Source organism: Rana temporaria, chromosome 4 (assembly GCF_905171775.1).
Source record: "Rana temporaria chromosome 4, aRanTem1.1, whole genome shotgun sequence".
In the NCBI taxonomy this organism is placed as follows: domain Eukaryota; kingdom Metazoa; phylum Chordata; class Amphibia; order Anura; family Ranidae; genus Rana; species Rana temporaria.
Window position 1 is genome coordinate 398,142,521 of NC_053492.1, and position 16,478 is coordinate 398,158,998.

The 16,478-nt window shown below is 42.7% G+C and overlaps 1 protein-coding gene across 1 annotated transcript in view; it reads right to left on the bottom strand.

The window, feature by feature from the left end:
• Window positions 1-16,478, bottom strand: part of XRN2 (5'-3' exoribonuclease 2) — a 53,145-nt gene that overhangs the window by 15,204 nt on the left and 21,463 nt on the right. Inside the window, exons 16-23 of the mRNA XM_040351174.1 lie at window positions 12,169-12,254; window positions 9,271-9,406; window positions 7,845-7,952; window positions 5,661-5,750; window positions 5,479-5,551; window positions 3,606-3,689; window positions 2,965-3,062; window positions 923-1,002 (exon numbers count right to left, since the gene is read on the bottom strand). Coding sequence (XP_040207108.1) covers window positions 923-1,002; window positions 2,965-3,062; window positions 3,606-3,689; window positions 5,479-5,551; window positions 5,661-5,750; window positions 7,845-7,952; window positions 9,271-9,406; window positions 12,169-12,254 — 755 coding nt within the window. The remainder of the gene's footprint in view (window positions 1-922; window positions 1,003-2,964; window positions 3,063-3,605; window positions 3,690-5,478; window positions 5,552-5,660; window positions 5,751-7,844; window positions 7,953-9,270; window positions 9,407-12,168; window positions 12,255-16,478) is intronic.

Consider the following 16,478-nt stretch of genomic DNA (forward strand, 5'->3'; position numbering starts at 1 on the left):
GTCAGAATGGCAAAGTCCTGTCTGTGCGGTGCATCACCCCCTGCCAGCCAATAAGAGGCCCAAAGACAGCTGAACTCTAGATTAATGTTTCTCAACTCTCGTCCTCAAGTACCCCCAACAGGTCACATTTTCAGGATATCCCTCAGCTGTGGTAATTACTACTGCAGTGAAACTGATCAAGTCAACTGTGCAAAATAATGGAAAGCCGGAAAACCTGACCTGTTGGGGGTATTTGAGGACTGGAGTTGAAACATGCCTCTCGATGACACATTAGCAGTTACAGCAAACTCCCCCCACCCAATTAAAGAATATTTATCCCCTCAAACATAAGGCCTAAAAAAAAAAAAAAAAAAAAAAAAAAATATATGCTAGCCATTTAGGAGACCCAGGATGACTAGTAAAGAGAAATGCAATTGGTTATTAATTTGTAATTTTGCCCCACTCTGAGCATCGGGGGGGGGGATCTGATACATTCAGGAGTGTCCAAGTTGGTCACATTTTCCTCTGTGAATGTAAACTGCCAGCGCTGTGGTGTTTGGAAGAGCGATTCCTGAGCACATTCCTGGAACATGTAACTGGCAAAGATGAGGCTGTGTTTAGAAGAGCAGTTTCTGAACACAGCCTCAGCATATGCAAAAAGAACCCCATTATGCCTGAATTATGAATACAATTCCTGTTTTTGAAACCCTGGGAAGGCAGGATATGTAGAACCCTTACTTTGTACAAACATTCTTTGCTACACTATTTTAATGACGAGAAGTGCATATCCCACCCAGGGTGTGAGTGTACGTATTGTAACCAAATATTAAGGGTATTTTTAGGAAAAATACAATTTAGTGCATCTCTCCATCCGTCTGAATTTTCCCATATGTGAACGGAACAGAAAATTAGAAATTACAATATTGAAATGCAGTTTCCTTACACGTCTGGAAGAACGGCTCCTTCATCAGTATCCATTTTTCCCTGAATGCCATGGCACAGTTCAGGTGGAATGTCTGTTGGCTAAGATAAGACAGAAATGTAAATCAAGAGACATTTTTATGAAGTTTTTGCAGTTTAGAGCACAAAGTGACCAACTACTGGAAAAAATATTCCGAACACACACACCAACAATCTAGGCCATGTGGATCAAATGGTTCCATGGCCTAACACTTTAGCCAAAGTGCCCTATGTATATGCACCGACATGAGACATATGCAAGAAATGAGATGGGAAGTATTTGGCAAAGCATCACAGCTAAAATTTAATGCTACAGCCATCTGCTACAGATGCTTTATAAGTGTGCCATCAAGCGCTGCAGTAGTCTGATCTCTTAAAGGCATTTTAACCAGTCAGACATAATCTGGCAAAGTAAAGTCACAGCAAGGATTAGAGATGAATGGCAGGGCCCCAAAGCAAGAACAGAGCTCTAGAGATGGCTTTCAAACACTATTGATCAAGTCCTTAAAGTGCTGGGCGATTTTTTTTTTTACCCGAAAGGTAAAAAAGGCACGATGTGGTATTATGCATTGCATACCAGCACATTATGTGAAACTTGCCTTAAAAATTAAGCATTCCAGCAAAGCGCGGTCTCCACTTCGATCTTCACAGGTCTTTCCCTGGGGCCACGGACTCTAGCTGTGTGACTGGCCGCAGCCGTGACGTCACTCCTACACATGCTCGGGGGAGCCGCCATTTACGGCAAAGGACTCCGATAGTCCCAGACGGCTGTTCCTTTAAAGCGCATGTGCCAGATATGTCATTGGCTGCATATACCGTAAATATTTCCCAAACGGTGCACGTTAAAAAATATATTTACTGTACCCATAGGTAAGCATTATTATAGGTATTATATACAAGTTAGAGATGGGAGTTAACTCCCACTTTAAAGCTGAATTACACAGCTGCGGAAGTCAATGGTGCCGGATGGCCAACACACTAGTGGACATCGCTGGAGAGAGATGGGGCTCAGGTAAGCAATTAGGGGGTGCTGGGGAGGCTGTGACACAGAAGGTATGGCATCTTAATGTATAAAATACAAGGGGAAAAAAAAAAAAAAAAAAAAAAAAAGCTTCAGCCTTTAGAACTCCTTTAACATCTGCCTGGGGATCAACATTTAGGGTTGAAACGTGAGTATCTTGTATAAGATCAGGCAGGGTCAGTGAATTTACATACAACTGATCACATTGGTCCATGTAGCATATGCAAAACACTAGTTTTGATGCATTGCATTTTCTAGATTGCAGCATTTAAGTTTTAAGATGTTTAGGGCCCTTTCATGCTACTGTTGAGAAAAAATGCATAGGCAGTTTTGCTTGCATTTTCTGGTTGCCCAAGTCCAATCATGTACTTGCGAAACATGGACATGCAACTCAAAGCACACCAAAAACCAAATCGCTGTGGAAACTAAGTGGTTAATTCTCTGCATTGTGCAAAAAGGCTGCTTGACCTTGTAAGCAGAGATCCTCTCCTCCCTGCACTATGCCCCTGGACAAGTCCGTATAAGACAGAGCCTTTGGAGTCAGGCTGCACATGCTGTGTGCATTGCTAGAGGGTTTCTTTCTTGGGAGGGTGTAGGTAAATCAGCAGAGGGCCAATCAGCACTGTCCCGAGGGTCGGGAGCCCTGCAGCCTCATAGGACAGCTCAGGGCAGTATGAAAACTCCACCTAAAAGCTTCACCAAGAACTGATAGAAGTCACAAGACTGCTATGAGAAAAGCTATTTAGCAGTGTATATTTACTAAAATAATTGCATTTCCATGTTCTGTGGGAGACCAAATATAGTGAATGCAGGGTCCTGGGTTTAGTAACACTTACAATTAAACCCATTTGATTTTAGATGCATAAAACGTACTGGAGATATTAGTCGACTAAAATACAACCAAAGCAATTCAGATGACTAAAATACAACATATTTTTTAGTCAAAAGACCGACTAAATCAAAATTTGACATCAAAACAAACATGGATGACAGGTGGGGTGTACCTCTTTACAGCCGCTCCTGTAGAGCTCATGTATAAATTCATGAAGGGGATGGTGTTTCCCAACGAAGAGATGGTCTCCTCCAAGGCTGTTTCTTCGCACTAACACAAGGAATAAAAGAACACCTCTTAGCACAGATGAGTCCCTGTACAGAATGTTTCTTCAACAGCTGCCATTAAGTTCATTAGCGTATAATCCAAATACAAGTTAATTCATTCCTGCGTATGATTTCAGCTTTTATAAAGCAATTTAAAAACTTAATTACACTGCTAAAACTCCCACTTTTTCTAATGGTTTGGCAGTCACGGTTTTAACAGACACTCATAAAAAGGCTTTCCTGTGAAGGCAGATCATTTGAGTCATATACAAAAACCTGCAAATGAGAGTTTAACAAGTTTTAATGCAAAGTGGTTTTATTCTACTTTGTACCCACCAAGGCTCCATTTTTGCATCAAGGATCATTCAATTTACTGCAATTAAATCATCTATGAAGCAAAAGGTTACAGATTTGTTTAAAGGCAATCAATAGCAGCCATCCATTACATCGTGTTCATTTGCAGCCTAGCAGAGCATAAACGGTAAGTATGTTAATGCTAAAACTTTGGTGATTACACAGACAACACAGGTGAATATCATAATCTTACTTTCATCAGGAGTGAGGTCAGGGTAAACCTCTTCCAAAGCAGCTCTTAGCCGCCGCTCATCAACAAATGGCAACAGAGCAACACCTGAAAAGGTAGAGGAAGCAATCAATTAACTGGAGGAGGCGAAGACCAACATAAGGAGACAGATGAGTCCGACACAAAGGAGACCATTGAAGCTTTTTTTACAAAGCATTTAAATCATTTGTCTATAATGACAAAAGGAAAAAGCAGTCGGATTCCCAAAATTCAAAGGCATGGTGCAAGTTCATTTTTTGCAGTAGATATTGTGCTTCCCATTCATAACTCGAGGAGTTGTATTCTCCCTGATCTACAAGTGAAGTTCTCCCCAGTAAATGCAGTGTACAAACAGGTGAACCACACTAAAAGGTTTTGCAGCGTACAGTATTTACAAGGAACCAATAAGATTTATGGAAGCTGCCCTTTTTGACTTGGTTTTGAAGGCATTTGTGGGCTTGTAGGGGCAAGAAGAATCATGGCCCTGAAACAATGACCATGTCGCTTAATCACCTGGAAAATGCATCCACTTGGGAGGAAAAGGAAGGAGAAGAAAGAAAGAAAGAAAGAAAGAAAGAAAGAAAGAAAGAAAGAAAGAAAGAAAGAAAGAAAGAAAGGACTCTAGTACACAGCACTGTGCACAATTTCTGTACATCATGCCGACATACAACATGGCTCACAGAATAGGAGATCTACTGGAGCAGAATTCCCTCCCTCTCACCAATTCAGTCAGATCTAGCATCCCCCCCCCCCCCCCCAAGATGAAGTTTGACACTTATTTTGAACCGAACCAGGCATGGTACTTAGACTGAAATCTTCAGCCCTCTGCCCCAGGAAACTTCACAGCTGTCATCTTGTGGTGCTGCAGGGGTTAATATAAGCGGCTGTAGCCATGAAGAACACCAATCACAACTACCGCCAATGCCCGCACTTTTTGTTCCGTTCAAAAAAGCACCACTATTGGTTCCCACAATAAAACGTGCTCCATGAATGGAGGAGGTAGATTTTATTCATCAGCCTGATAGTACGGCTTTTATGAATGGGGCATAGTCAGCACTTGTGATGAGTGCCTCTCACAGCTGGTAAATTAACCCCCACAGTGCCAGAAGTTCACAGCTGTGGAGATATCAACCCAACACAGCAGCCATTAACACACAGGGAACTTTTTGCTTATGTCTAAAACCCTTAAAAAAAATATACACACACACAAAATTATATATATATATATATATATATATATATATATATATATATATATATATATATATATATATATATATACATATACACACACACACACACACACACACACACACACACACACACACACACACACACACACACACACACACACATATATATATATATATATATATATATATATATATATATATATATATATATATATATATATATATATATATATATATATATATATATATATATATATATATATATATACACACACACACACACACACACACACACACACACACACACACACACACACTTTTTTCCCCCAAAAGCAGAGGCAATGGAGAATAAAATAGTGGTTGCTGGGGAAAAAAAATTATGCCACGCGATATTTGCACAGCAGTTTATTAAAACTGAAATTTCACAGAAAAAAAATACTGAATTGTAGTGAAAACGTTTGTATGCATGGGGAGGGCTTACATTATGTGATCTTCTCAGAGACAAACATTGCTTAGACTTAACAGCACTGAAAGTCAGATTTGATTTTTAATAAAACAATGTAGCTCAAGCATCTTAAAGTAAATGACGCAAAGCTTACAAAAATGTATAAATATGTGAAAACGGTTAAAATATTTTAATAAAGTCAATGTCTCATTTCTCTCACCTTGCCAGGCATATTTTTTGCCATTCAAATCAAGTGCAAAGTCATCAGGGTAGAAGTCAATTATACTAGATTCCTATTATAGATGGGAAGGGGGAAAAAATTACATTATAACGATACCATTATGCACCTACAATATTTTTAGTGTAAATATAAATGACAACTAAAAAAAAAAAATCACTCACAGGATCACTCATAAGACGTCTCCAGGTATCAGGCAAGAAGTTGCCACTAGCAGCTGGAAAAACACTCATCAATTGCTCCAGTGGCTTGAACTAAAACAAAAGAACAGAGAAATGTAGATTTTATTATTAATAATAGACTGCATGCAATAAACTCAGCACAAGGTTAGTGGACCTAGAGATGCTCTATAGCAGTGATGGCGAACCTTGGCACCCCAGATGTTTTGGAACTACATTTCCCATGATGCTCATGCACTCTGCAGTGTAGTTGAGCATCATGGGAAATGTAGTTCCAAAACATCTGGGGTGCCAAGGTTCGCCATCACTGCTCTATACTTATGTATAGTGGCATCAGCATAGTAGTGCAGGCACATGGTGATGGTTGCACATATACTCATCTTCCAGAGAAGCTCCAAAACCCAGGAAGATATTGCATGAAAATATACATGCCCCTGTCCTCCCTGCACATCTCCCACTACCTGACTAGTTACGTGTGGGGAGAGAAGGTGCCTGCCTGGCCAGCCACCACCTAATTCGCTAGCACCTGTATGTAGATTCAGTCACACCACCCTATATGCAATGCACCAGGCAGTCTGCCGCAGAAAAGTTGTCACACACAGGGTACAGGTTACCCACCTCTACTGGAGGGAACAGTGCAGTCTCACTCCCCTCTGTAGTTAGTGCCTGGAGATGCCCCCTCTGGATCTGACCATTTTCAGCTTGAGCACATCTGACGCCAGGACAACCTGATGTCAAGTTCCTGGGCCAGGCGACATTGCTTAATTCCAGCTCAAGTATTTAAACATCTGGACTCTGCAAGTACCTTCTTTCAGCTGCGATCCCATCCCATGATGTGCTACCTGCATCGACCCCACAGTTGAGGACTGGACAACCAAGACCCTCCAGAGAGGTGCTACCTGGTGGACCCCCTGTTGAGACCAGGCTGCACAAGCACCCTGTGACCTTTTGCGCCTTTCTGCTGTGTTGCCCTCCTGATGTGCCTACATGGACCACAATTTGAGGCCAGGACACACAAGACATTTCTGCCGAGTTTCCCCTTCCTGTGCCCTCCTTGCTCCAATTTACCCCTTAGCTTACCCCTTGCTGAACCACTGCCCCGTATGCCCAGATCCCATTCTTGCTGTATTACACTGCCATTTGCTGTACCTAGAATCATTGGCCCTTTGTTCCCCTGGACATATCGCATTGCTCTGCAAATTAATCTTAGGCTAGCCAAAGGCATTAAGATTTCTAGAATTTAGATCTGTGGCCTGACTGAGAAGAAACAAACATGTTACCCCATCCATGCTAAACGGAGAATGGAGGAACCTCCACTACTGGCTATTGTATTCTGACCACCCCTGTGGCTTTCAAGAATACCCAAACAGTGGCTGCATTTGATCAGCTGCAGTCACTGATCAAGAATTATCCACCCACAGCTCAAATTTCACACTATCCAGCAGGAGCCAGCCAAATATTTAGCTGTGTATGGCCAACATAAGCTAAAAGGATGGCATGCACCATTATCAGGAGGTCATCGAGAAAGACATCCATTTCTTCTGTAGAGCGTTCTGAAAACACAAAGGCAGGATTTCTCTTTAGGTTCTAGCAGCAGGAGGTGGGGATCTGAAGTCTTCACACAACTGACAGCTCTGAGCCCTGATTGGAGGGGAGGGCCCCCCCCCCCTTTCACACAGTTCAGAGAATAAACCATCCCCATTTTTACTCTTGATGTCGGGAAAGGAGCCAGAACAGCATCATGCCGATAGAGGAACCAGGCAGAGAGAAATGACACTGAGCTTTGGAGATAAAGTACAGGCAACACAGTGGGACCAGAGCATGCATGTAAAACGAAAATGTACTTAAAGTGAAACAATACCTTTTTCCCCCCACTTCTAGGGTGTAGTGTGGGGGGGGGGGGGAGGGGTCAGGGGCACACTGGAACAGGACAGGCTATGCTTTCAGAGCTTCAGCTCCTACAAAATGTCTGTACAGTACTTGTAAGGCACTTTACATACACTTGTGGGTATGTTCTTACTCGCGAGTATGTAAAAGGAATACTTAAAGCGGAGTATGCCTGTATACAGTAAAGGATGTGCTTTTTCATGTCTGAGGTTTACAACCACCTTAAAGAAGAACCACAAGCAAATTGAGAAAAACTCTATAACAGTATAACCTAGCACTTACTGGTTTTGTGTCTGTTTCAAAGTCCTTAAAAAGATCAGTGATATTTTCAAAATCCGAAGCAAAAGGAGCATAGTGGAATGGGAAAAACCACTTCCAAGAGGCACAGCCCTGGTAGAAATTGAAGAAAACAAATTTCACATAAATATACAGCAGCACTCGCGCCCCCCCCATTTTGAAAATATGTATGACCGTTAAAGCCAGCCACACACACACACAATTCAATCTGATATTGGATAAGAAAACGTATAGCCGTGTTCCAAATAGGTTACTTTAAGCTAGTGCATTGTTGGTTCACTTACCTTTTCCTTCGATTTCCCTTCTAAATGTATTTTTTGTTTTCTTTGTCTGAATTTCTCACTTCCTGTTCCTCCTCAGTAGGCTGTTCTAAATGACTTTCCACCGCTCGGATGATGGTGGAAAGCTTACTGAGGAGGAACAGGAAGTGAGAAATTAAAAAAAAAAACATTTAGAAGGGAAATAAGGAAAAAGTAAGTGAACAAACAATGCACTAGCTTAAAAGGAACCAATTTAGAAAATAAAAGACGAACCTTTACAACCCCTTTAATCCCAAAGGGAAACTGTTACAGTTCATAGGACGACAACAGACTATACAGTCCTATTGTGTAGCATATGGTTGACTAACTGATGGAAGATGACATCCGATTGCTTGCCAAGTGTTACTGTGCTTTCCACATCACTACTGCCCAATGCTTTGCATAACTAAAGGCAAAACGTGGTTTAAAGAGTACCAAAAATACATTAGTAAATCAAGCAGGCATTAAAGAAGGCTTGTAGTGAACCTGTGACAAAACCAGGTGACACATCCTCAAAATATTTACCTACCAACAAGCTGTCAATTGGCTTTAAATTGAAAGCAATGGAGTACAGTTGGTGAGTTTGTGAACAGCTTACAGCACCTGCAGTTTGGTTATACTAGAAGAGTGGCCAGCTGCCAAGAGTAATCAAGAGAAGAGAAGCTGTGATCACTGCCTGTGATGTGAAGATGAACTGCTCCATAGTACCTGAAGCTACAGAGTGCGCGTGTTTAAAAAACACATTTACTGCCAATAGGAGATGTTTGCGTTTATAATAAAAAAATAAAACACACACACACACACACAAACACACACACCTCTATGCTACAGCATCTCTGTGGTGTTGCAGCTGTTAAGCCAGAGAAGTAAGCAATCACATGACACTTGGTCGCTCAGTTCTCAATCCGCTCTGAGCGGAGAGCTGCGTCAATCCCCTTTCTCTGCCCATCACAATTTGGGACCCATTTAGACCATTACACACACACACACACACACACACACACACACTACTTTAAATGAGCACACTGGTCCAACTGAATCACTTTTCTCACTGCAAGGGTACACCTGCAGCTGGGCACACCAGAGATAACCATAGGAAAAATATTGCATACCTGGTAGTAATAACGTAAAACCCAGCAGAGTCCTTCCACATAGGACTGTACAACTTTACGTCGAAATTGCTCATCAGTGGAATCAACATCAAATTTGTTTTTATAATAGCGCTTCTTCCAACCAGATTCCCACAGTCTGCAAAAGGAAAAATGAACATTAAATATAAAAAAAAATTATGCAACGTGAGGACGTAAAGCTCCTCCTGCTGACAGGTTGGGAGAGATCTAGGTCATTTGACAGCTGTATATCACATATAATAATAATAAAAAATAAAAAAAAAGAAACCTACCGCCTTCATTAAAATTAGTGCCATCCTCCACATACAGAAATAAGGACCACAAACTAAACCGTGTGTTTAATAGGACTTTAAGTCTAGGCTCACACCTATGCAGCCAAGCTGGTTGCCAAGGAGGAGGCAGTGAAGCCAACCGACGTGTCCCTAACAACCGATTAGTCATCAGCTGTCAGCGTGGGGTGCCCCCCAAAATCCAAACAAAACACTTATCCGAGCATTTAGCCAACCAACCCCCCCCCTAAACCATACCAGGCCACATGCCTTTATTAGTAAGATAGCCAAGCCGATGTCCTTTTCTTCTGCCACCGATTTCTCCCGAGCGGTCATCTTCCAGTGTAGTCTTCTCCGCCGGTTACCCGGGAAAAAAACAAAAAGCTGGTCTTGTCGCCAAGCTGGCTTTCTCTTATGTTCCCCGCCTCTTATATAGAGCATGGGGAGTGGCGATCCAATGAAGCGCCCAGAGAGCCCATGTGACATCACAGGGGGCGGGCTCTCTCCAGGGCGACGCCATTGGATGGCCACGCGAGGAGGAAGACACCAGAAGATGACAGCTCTGGGAGAGACGGCGGCTCAGCGCCATTTTACTAATAAAGGAATTGTCAAAAATGCTTTTTGGGTGAATGGGTAGGGTACAATGAACCAGATACCCATTCACCTAGGCTGGGATCTGAAGGTCCCCTTGTTAAAGGGGGCTTCCAGATTCAGATAAGCGCCCCGCCTGCAGACCCCCTGACAACCACCGCATAGGACCAGGAAGAGGCCTTTGTCCTCAACATGGGGGCAAGGTGCTTTGGGGTTGGCCCCCCAAAGCACCCATCCCCCCACCCATGTTGAAGGCATACAACCTGGTATGGTTCAGGTGGAGGCGCTCGCTCATTCCCCCCCATTCCTGACCTGCTGGGTGGCATGCTCGTATAAGCGCCTGGTATGAAACTGGCAGGGGAACCCCCACGCCGTTTTTTTTGTCTGCATTTTTTTTTTTTACATTCAGCAGTTGCCAAGGACGGCCCCCTGCTTAGCAACCAGCTATATACAGTGGTAAAAGAACCGCAAAAACAGATAAAAAATGCACCACTTGCATTTATGGTGCAGGTTCATTGAAGTCCATTAGTCGCAAATCACGTGAAAAAAGTCCAACCCTTTCCAAAAACGCAGCAGCTGCAAAACTCATAGATGTGAGCTAGTACCATAGAACATTATGTTAATGGCAAAAAGACGCAATTTTAAAATAATTTTCTAAAGATACGCTATGTGAACGAGAAGATGTAACAGATACAAAAGTAGGCAATTTTTTTTTTAACTTTACCTTGGACACAAATTAAAGCGGGGGTTCACCCTTAGAGGGCACTTTTCCCCCTTCGCTTCCTGCTCGTTATTACTAGGGGAATCGGCAATTTATTTTAAAATATGTGCAGTACTTACCCGTTTACGAGACGCATCCTCTCCGTCGCTTCCGGGTATGGGCTTCGGGAATGGGCGGTCCTTCTTGATTGACAGGTTTCCGAGAGGCTTCCGACGGTCGCATCCATCGCGTCACGATTTTCCGAAAGAAGCCGAACGTCGGTGCGCAGGCGCAGTATAGAGCCGCACCGACGTTCGGCTTCTTTCGGCTACGAGTGACGCGATGGATGCGACCGTCGGAAGCCTCTCGGAAGAATGTCAATCAAGAAGGAACGCCCGCTCCCGAAGACCCATACCCGGAAGCGACGGAAGAAGATACAGCTCGAAAACGGGTAAGTACTGCACCTATTTTAATATAAATAGCCGATTCCCCTAGACCGAACGAGCAGGAAGCTAAGGGGAGATTTTTTTTTTTTTTTTAAATGGGTGAACTCCCGCTTTAAATGCATAAAAAAATTGTGCGCAACCAATCGGGAACTAATCCCAAAACATAAACCCCATAACAGCGCACAGTAACAATCACTCTTTGCCTCCGCTCCATTAATTACATTAAATGGTACATATCTAAAACATTAAGCATTTAGAAAGCATCAGAGTGCTAATGAATTCATGTATTTACTTTTCTCTCAATTTCCATCAAAGGAGAGGAAAAAAAGAAATGGTCACAAATGACCATGCAAATATAAGCAAAATGTCCACAGAAGCCATGTGCTGGGTAGTAATGGGACACCTGCACAAATTATATTTCTGAAGTACAATTTTACACGCTACAGATCAAAGTAGTGCAATTGGAATGCTAAACAGATGCCCCATTCAAATCTGTTAATGTGACACTCTTAAAGCCACTAAAAAGTTGAAGGGTTAAATATTCCTGCAGAAAACACTGGTATTCAGATCACATAATCAAATCAAAATCAGTGAATGTCTAGCCAATGCAGTGTCTGGTCTCAAAGGGAAGAGTGGCTTGAAGAAACAGAGCCAGCATGCATACTAATCTCGATACTTGGATTTAACAGCTTTAGCTTACTCATCTCGCTGGAATTTACTGAATATTGTTACCCTCCATATTAATTACTGCCGGATAAAAAGATCACAGAAAATTATCCAAAGGCGCTGCTGCCATAAGCTAAATGGCATTCATTAGCAATTCTACCCAATTCAGCAATTTGCTAACAAAGTACTACATACAAAATGGCTTCACCTGATATTATCTTCTGGCTCGGGCTCACTGTCACTGTCATTTGCTTTCCTTTTTGTTCCTGATTGGGTTTCTTTGTCATTGGAGTTCTAAGGAAGAGGAAGATTCAGTGATATCAAAACATACGAGTTAAGGAGAGGGGGGAAAACATAAAATGTAATGCAGAGGTTAACAAAGCCTAAAATATGTTTTGTAAATTGCTAAAAAGAGGAGGGGTGATTAACTGAAAACAAAGTAACCTTTTAGAATACTGGTTTCCTAGAGAGCGGTTTTGACACAAAGGTTAGACAGGCGAGGATGTGTATGAAGACAAAATAGGGACATTTTATGCTATACATTAACATAGGGCAAGATTGTGTGCTAAATAGTCCACTAATAAAATCACGGAGACCTCCACTATTCTGTGCAGAGATGGAGTGGCCTGCATCAAGGATTTCATGAGATTACAACCCTTCCCCCCATGTATTTATCAGCCTGCATATACGTTTGGTGTGGACCTGAACCATTACATGTGCGCCAAACAGTAATTTTCAGACTGCTTACACTGGCCATAGGACAGATCAAATTTTTGCTGTGCAACTATGGGTTGAAGGAAAAAAAAAAAAAAAAAAAAAAAAGCTAGACCCCTCCCCATCAACACGGACTGTGCTGATGTGGGGAGTCCAGCGGTTTTCCTTTCATGCGACCCGTAGTTGCAAAAGAGACAAAAATCGGTCAGTCTATGGCCGCCGTTGAAAATGACTGTTGGTGTTGACCTGAACCATTATCCTGCAGAGCTATCGAGTTCTCTTGGTGGGGGGGAAGCCATACCCACCAGGAGAATAGCGATTACTGCTAGTGGCTATAATTGCCACTAGCAATAAATCGCATGTAAAATCCGATCGATCAACTTTAGTACATTCAGCCTACCCATACATGGCTTGAATGTCAGCCGGTCCCTGTGTTAAGTCTCGATGTGTCCATAGGGAAATAAGGCCAAGCAGGTAGGTTCAAACTTGCTTTAGCCAGACTATAGCACTTCAAACATTCTTCAAAAATCACCAGTGCTGCAAGATAACAAACTTGCTGACCAGGCCTTTTCTGGAACTTTGTTTACAAATTTAAAATAACTTTTTTTTTTAACTATATATACAATTTTTGCAGAGACCCTAGAGAATAAAATGGCGATTGTTGCAATATTTTATATCACACTGTATTTGCACAGCACTCAGGGGCCAGTTCACACTGCTGTGCTGTCTGAAATTGGATGCGATTCGCATTGCAAGTGCAAATCACATGCGATGTGAACTCAGCCATACAGAGTGTATGGCTTAAAGCGGTGGTTCACCCTTAGAGGGCACTTTTCCCCCTTAGATTCCTGCTCGTTTTTACTAGGGGAATCGGCTATTTGTTTTAAAATATGTGCAGTACTTACCCGTTTACGAGATGCATCCTCTCCGTCGCTTCCGGGTATGGGCTGCGGGAATGGGCGTTCCTTCTTGATTGACAGTCTTCCGAGAGGCTTCCGACGGTCGCATCCATCGCGTCATGATTTTCCGAAAGAAGCCGAACGTCGGTGCGCAGGCGCAGTATAGAGCCGCACCGACCTTCGGCTTCTTTCGGCTACGAGTGACGCGATGGATGCGACCGTCGGAAGCCTCTCGGAAGGCTGTCAATCAAGAAGGAACGCCCGCTCCCGAAGACCCATACCCGGAAGAAGATGCAGCTCGAAAACGGGTAAGTACTGCTCATATTTTAATACAAATAGCCGATTCCCCTAGACCGAACGAGCAGGAAGCTAAGGGGAGAAAAAAAAATGTTTTATAAATGGGTGAACTCCCGCTTTAATTTGCATTGCATTCAGACCAAACTCGCACAGCACCCTTTTATTGGTCCGCAGCAGAATTGCATGGGTGTTCACACCCATGCGATCAATTCCTGTCTGCATATCGCAGAGCGAACTGAATATTCAAACTGATTTGGGGGCGTCATTAGCTTTCTATTGACACTCCTAGCAGTTCACATATGGCAACTGAACTGCCTGCTAGTCGCATGCGATGCGGAAATCCGCACGGGATTCGCAGGGTTCCCTCACCACTGCAGTGTGAACCAGCCCTTAAATGAAAAAAAAAAAAAAAACCCACACAAATAGTTAGCCCAATTTTTGTGACACCGAGTAGATACACAACATGTCACTCTAAAATTGTGCACGCTCATGGAATGGTGAAAAACTACAGTGCTAAAAAATCTCCATAGGCGACGCTTTAATTTCTTAATTACAGGTTACCCGTTTAGAGTTCGAGGTCTTGCGCAAAAATTATAGCTCTCACTCCAACGATTGCATTGATTACTCACGTGTGGTTTGAACAGAGTTTACGTATGTGTTCACTTTTGCGTACGCATGGGGAGCCTGCGGGACATCTTGTAGAGAATCGCTCACAGTAAATAACCATACCGGGGTTATGGCTAGCTGCTGCCATAACACTGGTATTCAATGTCAAAGTAATGACTTATATTTACTGTGGGCAGTCGGCAAGTGAATAATAGTGCTAGTCTGTGCTACAATGAACAAATCAAATTACACATTGTTATGCAGTCTTCATTCACACCCCGTGCATGTGTATTGTAGAGCGTTGACATGCCATGGACACACATTGTGTATATGTGCGTGATCCCAATAGTTTGATAGGCCCTTTAAAGAACATTACAAGGACTAAACTGATGCACTGGCGCTAAACGAGACATTGGTCCTGCACACTTTAGTGCCACCTACCACTGCATATCAGCACTTGACGCCTCACCAGCGCACATCAATGGAGGAAAATAAATAAATATATGTGATACATTTTATAACAAAAACTATGAAAATTTTAGTTTAGTGATTAAATACCACCAAAAGAAAGCCATTTTTTTTTCCAACACAAAAGTAAAAAAGTGACAGCGTTGAAAGCTGAAAACTGGCCTGGGCATGAAGGTTGTTCAAGTGCCCAGTAAGCAAGTGGTTAAAGTATTTCCCCCCCCCCAAAAAATTGCATTTTTCAAAACCGCTGCACAAATACTGACCAAAAATTGCAACCATCATTTTATTCCCTAGGGTCTCTGTATAAGGTTTGGGGGCTCAAGTAATTTTCTAGAAAAAAATGCCAATTTAGATTTGTAAACTAAAAAAAGTTCAAGAAAAAGTCTGGTCGGCAAGTTATTAAAAAGTAGTAAAGGAGCGTTAAAACAATCCCTTACCAACCTTGGTAGCAGCAGGCACTTTGGAGCATGGTTCCTTAGGCTCCGTAGTCTTGCATCTTTGGATGGGTGAGATTTGGATTCGACTTTGGCCAGGGATAATAGACAACTGTTGCACAACTACCATATGTAAAACATTCAGGTGCGGCTTTTGAATGTTAACATTGAAGACTATGGCTCTCAAGTCGCATTAACGTCAGGCCAAAGTAGTGCATGAACTACTTAAACGTAGCTGCCACCAAGTCGCATAGATCGGAACGGTACTCATTGGAATACATGGGGTTCAACGTGTCAGGAGACTTTGATGTCCAAAGTTGCATGACAAGTCGCACAAATGTGAATGAAACCCTAAAGTTCACAGAACAGCATTGAAGTTGTTCAAGCCTCTTTAAGCAAACCAGCTCACCTTGCTTTCCCTGCCAGAGATCCTGCCCTGTGCTCACAATAAAGATTAATGATAGGTGGCAGGCTGCTGAGCTGCTCAGAGGACAACTTTGAGAAGGTTGGGGCTTCTGTTGTGAAGAACTGCTCCACAGTGCCTGCAGTAACAGGGGTCAGTGAGGACTTGTGTTCAAGTAGTACCAAGGTCTCGGCAGCTTTCCCCCCAGAAAGATTAGTATAGACATAATGCAATAGGACAATTTATTAAATTTAAAAAAAGTCCAGAATCATAACTATCCTTTTACACAGCGCACACTCCAATCATCATAACTAATCACAATCCTCAGGAGTGCATGTCTCATCATTCTTCGTGCCATTCATAATACTTGGTGACAGGGGAGGGAGCTCCAGCACATAGCCTGTGATTGACTGGCTCAGCTGTGAGGTGTATTGAAGGGGTATGTCTTCTCTCCAATCAGCTCTCCTCACTGAGCTCTTTAGAGCATGGGTCTTCAAACTACGGCCCTCCAGTTGTTCGGGAACTACAATTCCCATCATGCCTAGTCATGTCTGTGAATGTCAGTGTGTTACAATGCCTCATGGGATGTGTAGTTCTACAACAGCTGGAGGGCCGTAGTTTGAGGATCCCTGCTTTAGAGTGTAACTTCAGGTCTCTGCCCCCTTTTTGACAGCTCTACAAGCTTAAGAAATTCAGC